Genomic DNA, 15979 nt, shown 5'->3' with positions numbered 1-15979 from the left:
CGATCACTATTTTCCCTCTTTGCAGCAATGTGTAAGCTTTGGTTTCAATCTCCCATAGCTCCTTGAGTTTCTTTCTCAAGGGGTAGATATGAATGGGACAGGTCTCTGTCCTTAACACTTCTCCACTAGAAATAAAAAGAAAAAAGAAAACTTCTTTCTATAGATATTTACTAACCCAATAGCTCCCATAGAAATGAATTCATAAAAAAAAAATTCTAAGAATCATCTCTTCACAGTTTATTGAACAACCCCAAACTGTAAACCCTAACTATCTTATGTGACTAAGTTGTTGCACAGATATTTTTTTTGGATAGCATTTTTTTAGTCCATTATAGAGATGTATAACACTGGGGTTCATTTTGATGTAATTATACAACCATGGAATATTATTTGCTCTAATTCAGTCCCGTATTTCCTCTTTCCCTGCCATTTTCCCTCTCCATGTTCACCTTTCTCTTTTCTGCTAGCTTTCCATCTATTTACTTAAGTTTTTTTTTAATTAGTGCCTTACAAATACACATAAAGGCATAATCCACTGTGGCATAATATATTCATAGGAAGTTTAATAGAATTCATTTCACCCCTCTTCTCCTTTCCTGTCCTTCCTCCCTCCCCTCAATCCCCTTCATCTACTCCATTGATAAATCTTCTATTTTCAGTCTTATAGATATTGAATCTAAAGAAGACTCTTAGCTAGGAGATATATGCTGGGCCCTGTTCCTACATTTTCTGACTTCAGGCAGATCTGCTTTCAACCACCCTGACTCTGCTCTGTTGGCTGTGGTCTGACAATTGTGGTCCCGCCCTCCATGGGGTCAACCCAGGATCTTTCAATGGTGTTCAGGACACACAAAGGGGCTTTCCTGTCTACTTTGACCATCAGAAACAGAACAAAGTAGACATGCAAGAACTAAAGTTCAGCTAAAATGATATTTGGCCAGCACATTGTGCATCTGCTTACAAGGTAACAGATGACATGGAAAAAATATTTGGGACAATACTTTCAAGATGTCCTTATTTGGTACAGAATTATTGCAAGCTACTTGTTGCTTGAATGCAAATCTTTCATCCTATCCTGATTCCAACTTGAACTCACAATTTGTAGTTTCCAACTTGAACTCACAATTTGTAGTTTCCAACAAAGCTTAATTTACTTTGAAATATCTTCAATCCTGAGACAGATATCATACATGTTCAGTGTGTCAGAAGAGATGTTGGATATTTTCAAGCCATTTCTGGACAGTTGAAACTTTCACAGTTCTAGAACAATTACTAAAAAACAGAAGCATCTTATCCTATTGTAGTAATGATGTAATAAAGTCTGAAAAGAATCCAAGAAATAAAATAGAATAATTTCTGAAGTACATATAATACTTGCTCAAAAGGTGTTTGTTGAATCATTGAATAAAATGAATGTATGAAGAAATGAATTTGCACTCTTACATTTATAGCATAAATCTAAGTAAATTTCTTTTTCGGTACATTTCCTTTAAAAACAAAAATTGGATTGATTATGTAATCTCTATTCACTTCAAAAAAAACCACATATTCACCATACTATTGCGAATATTCTTAGAACACATGTCCAAGCATACCAGAGACTACTGTTAATGCTGGAAAGTGGACTGCATTTGCAAATTTCATGAGCTCATTTCTTGAATTCTGGGGTCAAGTTAAATGACTATGTGGAGATTTGTCCACATCTTACTAGAAAACAACTTCCAGTTCTGTTCTACTGCTAAATATTCACTTTGGTAAAATAGGCAATTGTGAAAGTCACAATGTACTGACATCCAATATGAAATGACTGATGTTCCTGATAACCCTGGAGGCTTAGATACACGTGATCCTATGCATATTTTTCTAAATATTTATTTGTATGATAGTCTTGAAATCTCAGTATCCTCTGTAATTCTTATTTGCTAAACCATTGTGCCACTAATTTAGTGGCATATGACCATTTTTTTGGTGTAGAGACAAATGGCTTAACATTTTTCTTTGTTGTCCTCAGCTTCAGATGCTGCCAATTAATAGAACTGTTTGATCAATAATAATGCATTTTTTAAAAAAATTAAAAAATATTTATTTATTTATGTATCTTTAGTTTTAGGTGGATACATTAGTTTGTTTTTATGTGGTGCCAAGGATCGAAACCAGTGCCCCACGCATGCTAGGTGAGCACCCTACCATTAAGCAACCACCCCAGCCCCTTAATGCATTCTTTCTTATTTTTATTTTTACTGGTTCATAATAGTTATAAATAAGATTAGTATTCATTCTGATATTTATATAAATTCACGGAATATAATTTGCTTCAATTAAGTTCCTAGTACTTAACCTTACTCTCCCCTTCTCTTCCCCTGATCACTTTCCTCTACTTTACTGATCTCTTTATTTACACTTTTTTGTAAAATTAGTGTCTTGTGGATATGCATAATGGTGAGATTTGATGGTTTCTGTTGTAAAGAGGTAAGGGGTTTCTGATCCAGTTTCAGTATGTTATTATCATCATCCCATTGACCTCCCTTTCTACAGGATCCCCTCTATGTAAGGAGTAATAACAAAATGTGTTACTGAGCTCCAGAGTCAGCCTTTCTGTGTGCACATTCTAGCTCTACTGCTTGGGCGCTAAGCAACTTTGGCAGTCGACACAATCTCCCTATGCCTCTGTTTCCTCATCAGTAAATAGGAATGACAAGAAATTGATGTGAATATTAAGAGAGGTGATTTAGTCATTCATTTAAGAAATATTTATTGAGTGCCTGCTACATGCTGGGCACATTGCAGGTGTTAGGGACATGGTGATATACAAGACAGAGGAGGCCCTGTGCTCATGGGGCTTACGTTCTTGTGAAAAGAAACAGATGGCAATGCAGTTAGGAGAGTGACTGGCACTCAATAAATAGTTCCTTCTACACATAGTTATTGGCCACACTTTAGAGCCATTTGGGTTAAAAATAATGATCTGATGCAAATCTTCTCTTGAACACTTACTTTCCTATTTGTGCTTTTCTATATTTTTCAGCAAGTTTACAATGAGCAGATATTACTTAGCTAATAAATTAACAAAAACAAGAAAGAGCAATGACATAATTTAACGCATATCTGAAAATGTTTTCATGGTGTCTGGTAGGCAGAGTTATGATTTAGGTAATGATTCCATAAACATTAATTGCTTGTGCTGTTTTCAACCTAGATGCATATTTTCCAACATTAGCACAGTGGCCCATTCATTCCCAGGTATTTTAGCATCTCTTATCCTTTGGTCTAATCTCTATTCTTTGTGAATGAACAGAACTGTTTTTTTTTTTTAATGTTTTAAGCCCTCACCTAATTAAAAATAATTCTACATCTGTTTCATCCTTCTATAATCAGATATTTCCAAACCTCTTGCTGATGTTTTTCCTGTTAATGAGCTTCTAATTTTTCTTGGTTTTCCACATAAATTATTTTCTCTATTTGGCATGAGTGTTTTAAAGTATTTCTATCTTCCTCAACTCTACATGCAAATGTTATACTTAATATTTTTTCTCCTTTTGTAATCAGAGCATCAGTAAATCCAAGTGCCTGACTTTTAATAACATGTTTTGGTTCAACTTAGATTAATAATCTCCAGAATCCCAGCAAGATCTTTCTCCAAAACCATGAATGAGATTACTGTCATTCTTCAGGAATTACTTTGCTAATTTTTTAAAATTTATTTTCCTAGATTAGTTTTTCTTTGTATTGTACATTTATTTCAAAATTCCTAAATTACACTTTTGAACTACATACTGTTGTTATTGTTAATCGTTGTTAATTTTTTAGCTAAGTAATATCTGTTCATTGTAAACTTGATGAAAAATACAGAAAAGCACAAATAGGAAAGTAAGTGTTCAAGAGAAGATTTGCATCAGATCATAATAAGAGTATCTTCAATTTACCTCACACTTTAGGAGCAGAGTCTTGAAGTTAAAAGTCAAAGGATTGTCACATAGTAAATGATAAAGGTGCTACTTATTAGGAAGCCTGAGTAATACAGATGTTCCCACATTCAGTTTTAAGAAGTGGCACTTCCTTTTAGTGCTAAAATAGTATTCCCAAGACCACATGTTATTTGACCAAAAATATAAATTATCAGACTCCTTTCCCCCAAAACTTTGTTTATTTATTCCATTATGGAATGCTACCCTGTTCCAGAAATCCACCTTGTATGTCCATCTAGCCCTAGCCAGCCTTCTGGTACTGGGATTATTACTCCAGACAAACTTTATGGCTTCATAACACTGTTGCTGATCTTTCTCCCTCTTTGCTATACCCAAATGAAGCCATAGTTCATTTTTTTTCAATTTTGAAAAACAATTATGACAGAACAAAAATATCTTGAGCACCTGAGGAAATAAAGAATTGTAACACGCTGAGCAATATTTAAAATTTTGCAGTTTATCAGATTACTTAAAAATTTCCTAGGCCCTGCTACAGATTTATACTAGAAGTTTCTCTTAGTTTCAGCACCTCTTCCACCATGTTGCTGAAACCATCTTCCCTCTTTAACAGAGAAGGCCTCCTGCCAAGAATTTCCAGCTCTCTGGAATCAAGACCCAGAGAAAATAAACAGAATATGCAGTAAAGTAAAAATTTAATGTAAAAGATACAATGTTTTTTTTTTTTTTTAAGAGAACAGCATCTATGTTTTAATGTAGGGCAGCTCAGCTTCTCTGTTTGCCAATTCATTGGGAAGGAAGGCCCCCAGATTCCAGATGGTTTCTTCAAAATGAAAGGGGGAAATTCTTCTTTGAAAGATAAATGAATACCTCTATCCAGAGAAATAAAATCTGCTTGCATGTTTAAAATGGCAATCTCCTTTCCCTTCTTGCCCTACTCTGTTCATGGATAAGCTTTAAGGTTTCAAACATACTGGGGTTTAGTCTCAGAGAAACTTGTTGTGCATGTACATAACTTTCCTACTCTTTTCTTGACTCCCAATTATAAAAGCATTGAAAACAGAACTTGATTGTGATCTGAAGTATCATGTTTTATTTTTTAAACTAAAATAGGACCAACCAGTCAACAGTGTGGCCATGTTTATGGAGAGCAGAGGCAAAAAAAAAAAAAAAAATGACTGGTAGTTGCGACAATCACATGGTTAATGTTTAGTGATTAAAAAGACAGAACTAAAGACAAAACCTTATACAAACATGTGATGAAATGCTATGGAAGAAGCCCAAAGGTACTAATATAGAGACTTCCAGAATGTCATGTAGCATCCTCTGATTGATATGAACTGGGTTACTTCCATAATTTCCCTGAAGAAATACGTAAGAGGATCCTTAAAAATCCAATGGGAAATAGATGAGCCATCAGATTGGACAAATCAAAGAGAGTTGAACAAAGGGGCTATTTACACAGGTGAGCAGCTTAAGAAAATCTCAGTTTACAGCACAGTGTTCCTAGGTCAGTGACAACAGGGTCTCACTGAGTTGCTTAGTGCCTCACTTTTGCTGAGGCAGCTTTGAAGTGCTATCCTCCTGCCTCAGCCTCCTGAGCCACCACTGGGATTACAGATGTACGCCACCATGCCTGGCCTCAGTTTTTAAATTTATTGTAAATCCTGCATTTAAAACTTTGCTACAGGTCTTTAAGAAATGGATATTTTAATCACAATATTTTATTCAGTTTTCCCTTTAGCAAAAGCCTTTCTCACTGCTTCTTTATAAAACCAGAGACCCATTCATAAGCTAGAAAGTAACAACCACCTGACAGATACAACACATGCTCACAAATGCAGACCCTCGCTGCACTAGAAGCCTGATAAAACTGTGCAGTGTACTGGTCTCCAAACCTAGGCTGCCTACATTGGAAGTATGCCAACATACTCCAAGGAATTCACAGGCATACCAAGGAAAGCAATTTCCAAAGTTTTACCATCCATATGGAATCTTTCCTAACACTCATCTTCCAAAAATGATGTTTGTAGTGGAGGCTGCAATTCCACTTTTGTATCTCTCTTTACATTAATTCTAACAAATTCTAGAATGTGTCAGAATCATCTGGAATGCTTTGCAAAAGCCCAGATTGCTGTTGCCTTTCCCAAAATCTCCAGTTCAGTGGGGTAGGGTCTGAAGATTTGCTCTTCTTACAAATTCCTAGATACTATGTTGTTGTTTCAGGAAACAAACTTTGAAAACCAGAGACCAAATAACTGTCCTTTTGCTATTTCATTAAATAAATATATAATAACTTAAAACCAACCACCTTATGAAACACACCACTCATCAATTTCAAGTCTTATGTTGTGTTACCATGGAATGTAAATCTCTGAACAAAGCCAATGAATGATTTTTTATAACTGCAAGAAATTTTTTTCAAGTCAAATGTTTCTGAAAAAAATCAGAACTTCATTGTGCCATAGCTGAAAGGCAATGGAAAATAACTTTTGATAGAACACCATACACCACTTTTTTTTTTTTTTTTTTTTTTTTTTTTAGGATACCAGGGATTAAACTCTGGGCCACTCAACCACTGAACCACATCCCCAGCCCTATTTTTTGCATTTTATTTAGAGACAGGGTCTCATTGCATCACTTAGGATCATACTGAGTTGCTAAGGCTGGCTTTGAACCTGCAATCCTTCTGCCTCAGCTTCCCGAGCTGCTGGGATTACAGGCATATGCCACCACATTGAGCCCACCATACAACTTTTGCCAATAAGTCTTTAAGAGCATAAAAAATTGGGTAGCACTGTGTAATAAAACTACCATTTCCATCTAGTTATTTATGTGGAAAAAAAAATCCCGGTGTTTAAGTCTATAAAAACAGAGTAGGAATAGAAGCTGCTAAACCATGCTACAATCTAATTGTAAGTTATGTTTATCCATGGAAAAGTGAATTGGGAAAAAACATCTCGAGTTATATCTCACTAAGATGTGTTCCTAATACATTTTTTAAATTTATATAATTATCTTTCAAATTTTATAATGTTTTATATTATTTTGATCAATAAATTATACATCAATAAATTATAATGATAGATAGCTCAGCCCAGGAAATTGCTAACTTTTATAGCTTTAGGTTCATAAGAAAAACTTAACTTTCAAATTTTAAGTACAAATTTTGATGCATATATATCTGGAACACTTTCAAACATGTAAATGTTTAATATTTAGAAAAATTCCATGGGGAGGGTCTAATGAAAACACTGAGTCCAAAGAAGATTTAAAAAAAATATGTAAAATTTCTGACTACCTAAAAATCTTCAAGTTTTTCTTAAAAGAATAGTGGTATGTACATATTAAATTACTGTGATATCTTACCCAGCATGATGGTACACGCCTGTAATCCCTGCAGTTCAGGAACCTGGCAGGAGGATCACGAGTTCAAAGCCAGCCTCAGCAACAGCAAGGCACTAAGCAACTCAGTGAGACCCTGTCTCTAAATAAAATACAAAATAGGGCTGGGGATGTGGCTCAGTGGTCTAGTACCCTGAGTTCAATCTCCAGTACCCCTGCCTACCAAAAACAGAAAAAGAAAGAAATCACTGTGATATCTAAATTCCATTGAATACCTTTAAAAGAATGATGTATGTGTATATTTTAGAATGGTAACATTTGAAACATGCCAAAAATGACATATTTTTTTTACAATCATTTAACTTCTTGATGAAATCCAAATTTTGTTGATAATTTAAAATTTGAGGGGGTACATACATAGTTTTAAATTTTTATTTTGATATAAACACTATCAAAAATAATTTAAAAGTAACTGCCTAAGGAGGTGAACTTTTATAAGGTTTGGCAGGGATCATTTGATGGACTCAGACTAAATTCTGAATTAAATTTCAATTAAAACTCAGACTTTGCTTATTCTGTAAACACCTTAACAAAAACCTTTCTTGTTCTATTTTGGCATTTGCTCTTTCTTGTCCAGCTGGGATCCAAACACATAGAAATGAGTAATGGTAGGAAAAGATTATACAGTCTTGAATGACTCATTCAAAGACCTTTATAAACTTTCTGTTTAGACTTGTTTTAGAAAGCATCATTCGGGTAAATTATTCTGATTTGTTTAGCAAATATGAGTTGCAGCGCAGAAAACAAAAAGATGCACCAATATGAAAGCTAACACATCATTGTGGACATTGCTCTTCAAAAACTGTTTCTCTGCACCTCTAATATTAGGCAGAATAAAAAGAAGCACATAAAAATGGATATCCTTGAATCTTCAATTACTTGATAACATTTGTTACCTAGGACATATTTTGTCTCAGATTCTTGTCTTGGGGAATAGTCCTGCATAGATCATGCACAAAATCAACTCTGAACCATTTTTACAACTTATTTGCATTTTTTCAATCCACTTCCAAACTTGATAACTTTGTTGTAGATGATAAATGATTTCTAGGCAATTGGCTCATGGCTAATCTAATTCCTGCTCCCTACAATATATTGAAAATTCACTTCTGATCAGCAATGGTCTAGTTACTAACACAATAAAATGACATTTCTCCCTATAAAATCTCTCTTAACTCTCTTCTATTTCCAGATGGAAAGCCCACCTCTCTTAATAGCCCCCCATGACAGAGGCACATACTTCTTCCTGATGTGACAGTCTTTAAAAATGTCCACTTCTTTACAAAAGACCACCTCTTGCTGACTTTGAATAATACAAGTCTCCTTAAACTTCTCACTCTGTCCCAGTGTTCCCAACATCCCACAGATTCCACTATTTGTACCTAAATACATCAAAAAGTAAGAGGATTCCAAATTTAATAAAGGCATATTTGCATGATGCAAATGACTGCATACTTCCATGGGTCATTTATATTCAACTTCTGTGTAAAAGAAATGATGGGATATGCACAGAAAGAACAGCTCAAAAATGAAGAGAATGTCTTCTATGTCTATTCATGTTTGACTCCCTGAGTAGTTTTGATATTCCAAAAAAAGAAACCTCAAAATAATTTTCAACCCACATTTGTGCTTTCTGATAGCTCCTATACAACATCATGATATATAATGAATTCTTTCAGATTGTTAATATAGATGCTGTATAAAAAAATGGGCTGTCATATACTTCCCATAGAATGTTATCCAGTATAAAAAACTTTATGTGGGTAGAGACATGTCTAGCTCATTCACTGATGAATCCTCTGGGCATAGCACAGTGCCTGGCACACACTAAAGATTTAGGAAATAGTGAACAAATAAAAAATGAAGGACTAGATGGATAACTGAATAGATTAGAACTTGATGTCTTTGACATCTGATAATGATTTAGACATGAGCATTTATCCAGTAAATTGAGCTCCTAAATATATAAAAATAAGGAACATAATGTTTTACGTTTTTCTTGGGAATGGCATGCAGGCTGTAGAGAATATCTGCTTCCACTACACACTAACTAGGTACTTTTAGACACATAATTTGATATCACTCTGCTAGATCCCTCATCAAACAGTAACAGCATGCCTTTTATCTACCTTTTGTGAGATAATGTATGCAAAACACCTGGCCTGGTTCATAGGAAGCAGTCTCTAATGTGAGCTTTACTTTTCCTATTGCATATTTCTTTTGTGTTTGAGATTAATGCATAGTATGTATATAAAAACACTACCAGAATTACTGAATTTTTGCAAGTACACATATAATCATCATTTTATAGACATAAACCATTTCATCCAAGTCAGAAGCTGCTTCTCTATGATGGAACCATAATATAAAAATGTTGGTGCACATCGGGATTTAAAGTTATAAATAACCAGACAAGTCACAGTATAGTAAAAGAAGGATTTTAGGTTTCTTTGGTGAAACAAAAGCAGATATAAAAAGTTACAAAGATTTTAGATTTTCATTCACAAAAAAGTCATTCACATTTTACACTATACACGTTATAATATAAATACAAGAAAGTATTATGTGCATTGTAATGAAAAAAGAAAAAAACAAAAACCTAATAGGTCAACACCATGTTTTTCTGTGCTCTAGAACATCTAAGGGTGGGTTACATTTAATGCAGGAACCAAGGGAACTTGCTTAAAGACACCTTGTATGATTGTGAGCTATAGTCATTCTTTCTAAGCCAAAGAGTTTTGATGAAAAACAATCAATGTTGGGTTAACTCCCATCTGCTGTTATTCTAAGTTTTCTTTCCCTTTTTTAAAAATTTAAATTAAATTTTTTATACTGATACATAAAAACATTAAAGGGTTACATACTTATGGGATATCATGTGATCATTCAATTCCTGTATACATTGTGTAATATTTAAATCAGGTTACACATGCCTATCTCCTCAGACATGTGTCATTCCTATTTGCATTTTATTTGTCGTCTACCCTTCTTAATGTTGCTGTAACTGAAATTAGGGAAAGAGTTGTAAATGCCTTCTTCCCATTACAGTTTTTCTTCACACATTAAATTAAGTGGATAAGGATTCAAAGTCATCTTCAGCAGTCACTTTATTCAAATAGGAAGGAGAAAATGGAGTGGGAAGAGACAGGAGAAATTTCCACATATACACTCCACCTGATGGGAAGAAATGCCCACACTATCTCTACAAAAACACTCAGGACATGGGCAAACACCACTTGCTGAAAGCCATACACTTTTCCACTCTTTTCATAGTAAACACTCGATGCATTCTATCCATCACATTATTTAATCAGGGACAAAGTACCTCTATTATATGTTCCAAACTGTGTGAGCAAAGTATAAAGGCTAACACTGAAAAGTAACTAGCATACTACACCAATTTTCAGGTCTTGGGGAAAATAACATCGAATAAATTAAATCAGTATGGCTTACTTCATTTATTTATGTATGCTTCACAGCTGCAGCATTCATACATGAACATTCAAAACTTTATAAAAGATTAAAATGGTTATATATACAAAATTTCTCTTTTTTTTCTGCATGTGTGTGGTTTTAACAATCCCCCACCCTCCAGAGCCCTCAGTCTCTATCCATGTGAAATGCCTTGAATCTGTAACCTTACCAGAGTTAGTGTTATGAAAGCCATTAAAAAGTAGACCTGGTTGAGTTAATAATTAGCACTTTGACCCCTAAAAAAAAAAAAATGCTCCTGGTCATAGAAAAGTCCTCTGTTCAGGCCTTTCTTGTGAGTGAAGGAAAAGGGATGCAGCAAAGAAGAGGTCCACAGTGGAGTCCTTAGTTCCATCAGGATCCCGTTAGCCAGGTTTTAGCATCACTCGGAGGCAAACGGCACCTCTGAGTGAGATGGGTGCAGTGCGGTCCAAGGTTTTGTTTGCTAGTTGCCCAGGAAAAGCTATCCTCAGTCTTGCTGTCAGTCAAAGAGCAAGTGAAACCATTTCCAGCCTAAACAAACTACATATAAGCAGCCAAACCAATGATTAAAGACCTGTAAAGTCTCCATAATCATCATTAAATATGCCAGAACTCAGTGTGATTTTTTTTTTATTTTATATACAGGATTAAAATCAACATTAAATCATCTTATTTACATGGCCACTGGTGCTAAAATTGAGTGTTTTAAATAGTACAGTAGGCTGGTGGACGTGATGAAATGGTCTGCACCGAGACAAATAGAAAACTAAAGAAATCGGATAGGCTGGAAACGCTCACTTTCTGCCCTCATTTACTTTCATTGTGTTTGCTTTCTTTTTAAATGCCAATACTTTCACTTAAAATGTTTTGGGAGCACAGCAACCCCAAATGACTGGAATGTGGTCCAAAAATCCAAACCAACTGATAATACTTCTCGAGGTGATAGGAAAGGCACAGGAAGTTAGGACTTTGGCTGAAATGATGAAAACACATATTCGCCATTTTAGGGATCAGCGCCTGGACTCCTGCCACCTCCGGCTCCAACGATGATCATGTTTTGATGTATTTACTGAATTGTCCTTTGCTGATGAGGAATTTTTAAAATATTTCTTAGAATAAGTCCTTTGGTATGCAGATGCTACATGGAAGAAAAGAAAGAAAGAAAGAAAACACAACAATATTACTTGCTCCATACCCTAAACTATCCATACCACAGCCGAAAAATGAGGATCTAGAAGTGGTTATAGCACGGTTGTCCATTCTTTCTAAAGGACCACTTACGGTTCATGCAGGTAATTTTAGGCATAGCCCATTTTCCATTTCCTAGGCATCGGATGGTTGGAAGGTGGCGTTGAATGAAACCATCTTTGCAGTGATATCTAATCAAGGAGTTGATTTCATAACGAGGTTTCATCTTTCCAAAAGTCTTGGCATTTTCTACAACAGGGGGCTGGCCGCAAGCAACTAAGGAAAAGTAAATTTGGTTATTTCCAAATAATCTAAGTATTTCAATGAGTGTGGATCTCACACTCACTCTCTCTTTCTTTTCCTCTTTCTCTTATAGCACCAAACCAGACACCTTCATAAAAGGCAATCATCTAGAATCAAAATTAAAAATTGTTCAAGATAAAAATTAATTTGAGTCTCTGGGCCTAGTTTGAATCTCAGATTAAGTTAACTTGAATCACATTTTATTAAAGAACCATAAAACTAAGTAATCATACATTCATTTGGCATGGCCACTTTTCTGAAAAATTCCAAATTACAAAGCACCTGTCCTCAACACCATCCCACAATTTTTATTTATTACCCACCCTTGCTTGGGATAATAATAACTTCATAACAATTAGCTATTTATTATCACTTCCTGAGAAAATGTACAATGTATAATAACACTATAGTTTTAAAATGGGGAATACACTCCACTTACGTTTGTTTGCTCTTTTCTATTCTGTTTTGAAACAGGTTGAAATTACAAGTAGTAATCATGCCTCAGTTTTATAATTACAAATATAATTTTAAACTCTCGAGAAGAGTCAATAAGGGCAAAGCTAGAAATACTTATTTATCATTTTAAATTAAAATGAAAAATTCTAATCATCAAAAAAACTTAGCCATAAATAGAAATAATTCAAAAAGTAGAAATAAAAATTCCTATTTCAAAATTCAAGAAATGGAAAAAATGATCCAATTAAATTTGTATTAACCTATATATCTATTCCATATTAGCATATTTATTTAAATGATACTTTTAAAATTGCTACAAATTTATTGTTTTGCTGCATTATTTCTTTAATAGAAATGTAACAGCTTAAATATAATTCTCCTTAACTGGCATTTCTTATCCATAGTTGAGGAATTCTGACACCACAGATCCATAAGAATATTTCACTTGTCTCAGGAATAATGCAAATCTTCAGTGAGAGTGTGGCTACCAAGAACCTTATTACCTTATATTAAAAGTTTATAATTATTAGACTTATTTGCATATTCAGAAGGCTGTCTAAATTTGCAATGACAAATTTGGGTTTGAAGTAAATGTTTAGTTTCTCTAATTTAGTTTTGCTTGATTCCAATCTGGATACCTGTGTACTGCTTCTGTTTTAATGTGAAAAGCCCATATGAGACTTCAGATACTAGCAAGCATCAGAGAGAATGAGATCCAAGTGGTCCAAGATTAAAATGATCAATCAGATCATTCATTATATGTGATTCTGTGCTATGCTGGTGAATTAGAAGTTTTTTTTATTATTGGAAGAAAAGAATTGAATGATTTCTTCTAAAACTATTACTATGTGAAGATTATTTAAAAAGCTAAAATAATTCAGCAAGTATGATATTGGCAAGGACAGGAATACAGACTAGAAATAGATCCACACACAGATGTCTTGATATTTTATAGAAACAACAGTGTAGAGAAGGGGAAAGGGTAGTTTTAAAACTTGGGCAGTTGGAATTCATATGGAAAAATATATTTAGTCCCTTACCTCAGAGAATATATGAAAAAAATCAATTCCAGGTGGTTTAAGTATATAAATATAAAAGATAAAACTATAAAATATTTCAAAAATAATATTAGAATATCTTTATGACTTTAGGGTAGGTATAGATTCTTTTAGACACAAAAAGCTTTAAACCATAAAGGAGTATTTGACAAAATTAAGAATTCTGTCCATCAAAAAATGCCCTAAGAGACAGTTACAGTGGTATATACCCATAATCCCAGCAATTCTGGAGGCTGAGGCAGGAGGATCACAAGTTCAAGGCCAACCTCAGCAATTTAGCAAATCCCTAAGCAACTTAATGAGACCCTGTCTCAAAATAAAAACTAAAAAGGCTGGGGATGTAGTTCAGTGGTGGAGCATCCCTGGGTTCAATCCCTACTTCCAAAAAAAGAAAAGAAGCCATAAAATAAGGTCAAAGACAAGTTACAAACTGGGAGAAGTTTGTAATATATATAATTGTCAGTTATTAGTGATAAGACTTTAAAAATAACTACAAATTAATATGTAGAAGATCAGCAAAAATATAAAAACTAAGCAAAAGACACAAACAGAAACTTTACCAAATAAGAGCGAGCGATATATAACCTACAAGTTTTTGAAAAGATATCCAGGGAGAAGTATTGAAGAAATGTTAAATTAAATCACAGAGGTATTGTTTTATACCCACCATATTGGCAAAAATTTCCAAGTCCAATAATACCAAATGTTGGCGAAGATATGGAGTGACAAGACCTCTTACACAGAGCTGCTGGGAGTGTGAATTGGCACAACTCCTTTGGTAAATAATTTGGTATTTTCTAGTAAATTTGATGATAACATGTATCCTATGAGTCAGCAACTTCACTTCTGGAAATATACCTGATAGAAACTTAACAAAAATCTACCAAGAACAAGTTTACAGATGTTCATAGAAACATTGCTATGATGTTACCATAAACACCAACTATAACCCAAATGTCCACTGATGGGAGAACTGATGAATAAAATACATGGACATAATGAAATGGTCCACAGCAGCACAAACAAAGGAAATATCAGTTACATGCATCAACATAGATAAGCTTCACAAACACAATGCTGCACAATGAGAAAGGCAAGGTAGAGAAAATACACAGTAGGATTTTGCTTATATAAAGTTCAAACATTGACAAAACTATAAACAATTTGTCGTTTAGGGATACAAGCATGTGCCAAGGAATTGATTCACTGTCTCAGGAGGGGGAATTGGAGAGTAAATGAATGGAATTAGAAGGACACCAAAGGTACTCCAAAGATGCTTGCATGGTGTGCATGAAGCATTCTTCTTTGAAAAAAAATGTCTTTCTTACATATTATAACCCTCTTTACACATATTTAAGAATTAATTAAAATTATAACTACTAAGGTTGACTTAGACTTAAAGGCATTTAAAGTACCTGAAAGGAGAAAAGACTGTTTTACAAAAGTCTATAAACATTTATAAAACTCCTCTGGGCATTGATTAGGAAAAAAACACAATTGTATGTAAATAAAAATCAGACAGTGGGGAGATAAAATAATAAGTGTTTCTTCCTTCAATAAAATAGAGCCATCACTTTATCAAACTCATTTCCCACTGGAAAATGTAAAGAGTAAAAACATCATTTTGTGTGTGTGCCTTTTTTGGCTGGAGGGCAGGAGTTCTCCAGCCATTTTTGCCCTCTCCCTCAACACTCTCCCCCTTCCCAGAAACACTTGGCAATGTCTAGAGACATTTTTGGCTGCCACTATACAGAGGAGATGTGAAGTGTAGAGGGTGTCTCTGGCATTCAGAATATGGAAGGCAGGAATGATGTTAACCATTTTCCAACATACCGCACAGCCTCCCACCATTAAGAACGATCTGGCTCAAATTCAGATGAACTGCTGTTGAGAAGCCCTGCTATAGGAAATACAAGGATGTTCAGGCCATAAATAGAAAGCATGACTCCAGGGGCTACTGGAAGACCTAAGAAGGCAAACATGACATATGGATAGAGACAAATTGTTTAGTAGAAACTTCTTACACAGGAAAAAATAAAACAGCAAATACTTGCTTTGCTGTTTGTACAAGTTCCACCACAGAAGTGCTGGAGTAGGAGGCAGGTCAGAAAAGCTTCTTATGGAGCCAGGATATTGAGACTGAGCAGCAGAACAGCCACTGTTAAAGCCAAGTATCTTTCTTCTCTTCTACTA

The 15979-nt window shown here is 34.5% G+C and overlaps 1 protein-coding gene across 3 annotated transcripts in view; it reads right to left on the bottom strand.

Annotated features, from left to right (window-relative positions):
• Nucleotides 1-9799: 9799 nt before the first annotated feature.
• Vcan (versican) overlaps nucleotides 9800-15979 on the bottom strand; it is a 90544-nt gene continuing 84364 nt past the window's right edge. For all 3 annotated transcript variants that reach the window (XM_026394558.2, XM_077800491.1, XM_026394559.2), the window contains 2 exons: nucleotides 12063-12245; nucleotides 9800-11919 (listed from right to left, as the gene is read on the bottom strand). In XM_026394558.2, the coding sequence (XP_026250343.2) occupies nucleotides 11792-11919; nucleotides 12063-12245 (311 nt within the window). In that variant the 3' untranslated portion in view covers nucleotides 9800-11791. The remainder of the gene's footprint in view (nucleotides 11920-12062; nucleotides 12246-15979) is intronic.

This window comes from Urocitellus parryii, chromosome 1 (genome assembly GCF_045843805.1).
Source record: "Urocitellus parryii isolate mUroPar1 chromosome 1, mUroPar1.hap1, whole genome shotgun sequence".
Classification (NCBI taxonomy): domain Eukaryota; kingdom Metazoa; phylum Chordata; class Mammalia; order Rodentia; family Sciuridae; genus Urocitellus; species Urocitellus parryii.
This window is presented reverse-complemented; position numbering and strand designations above follow the sequence as displayed.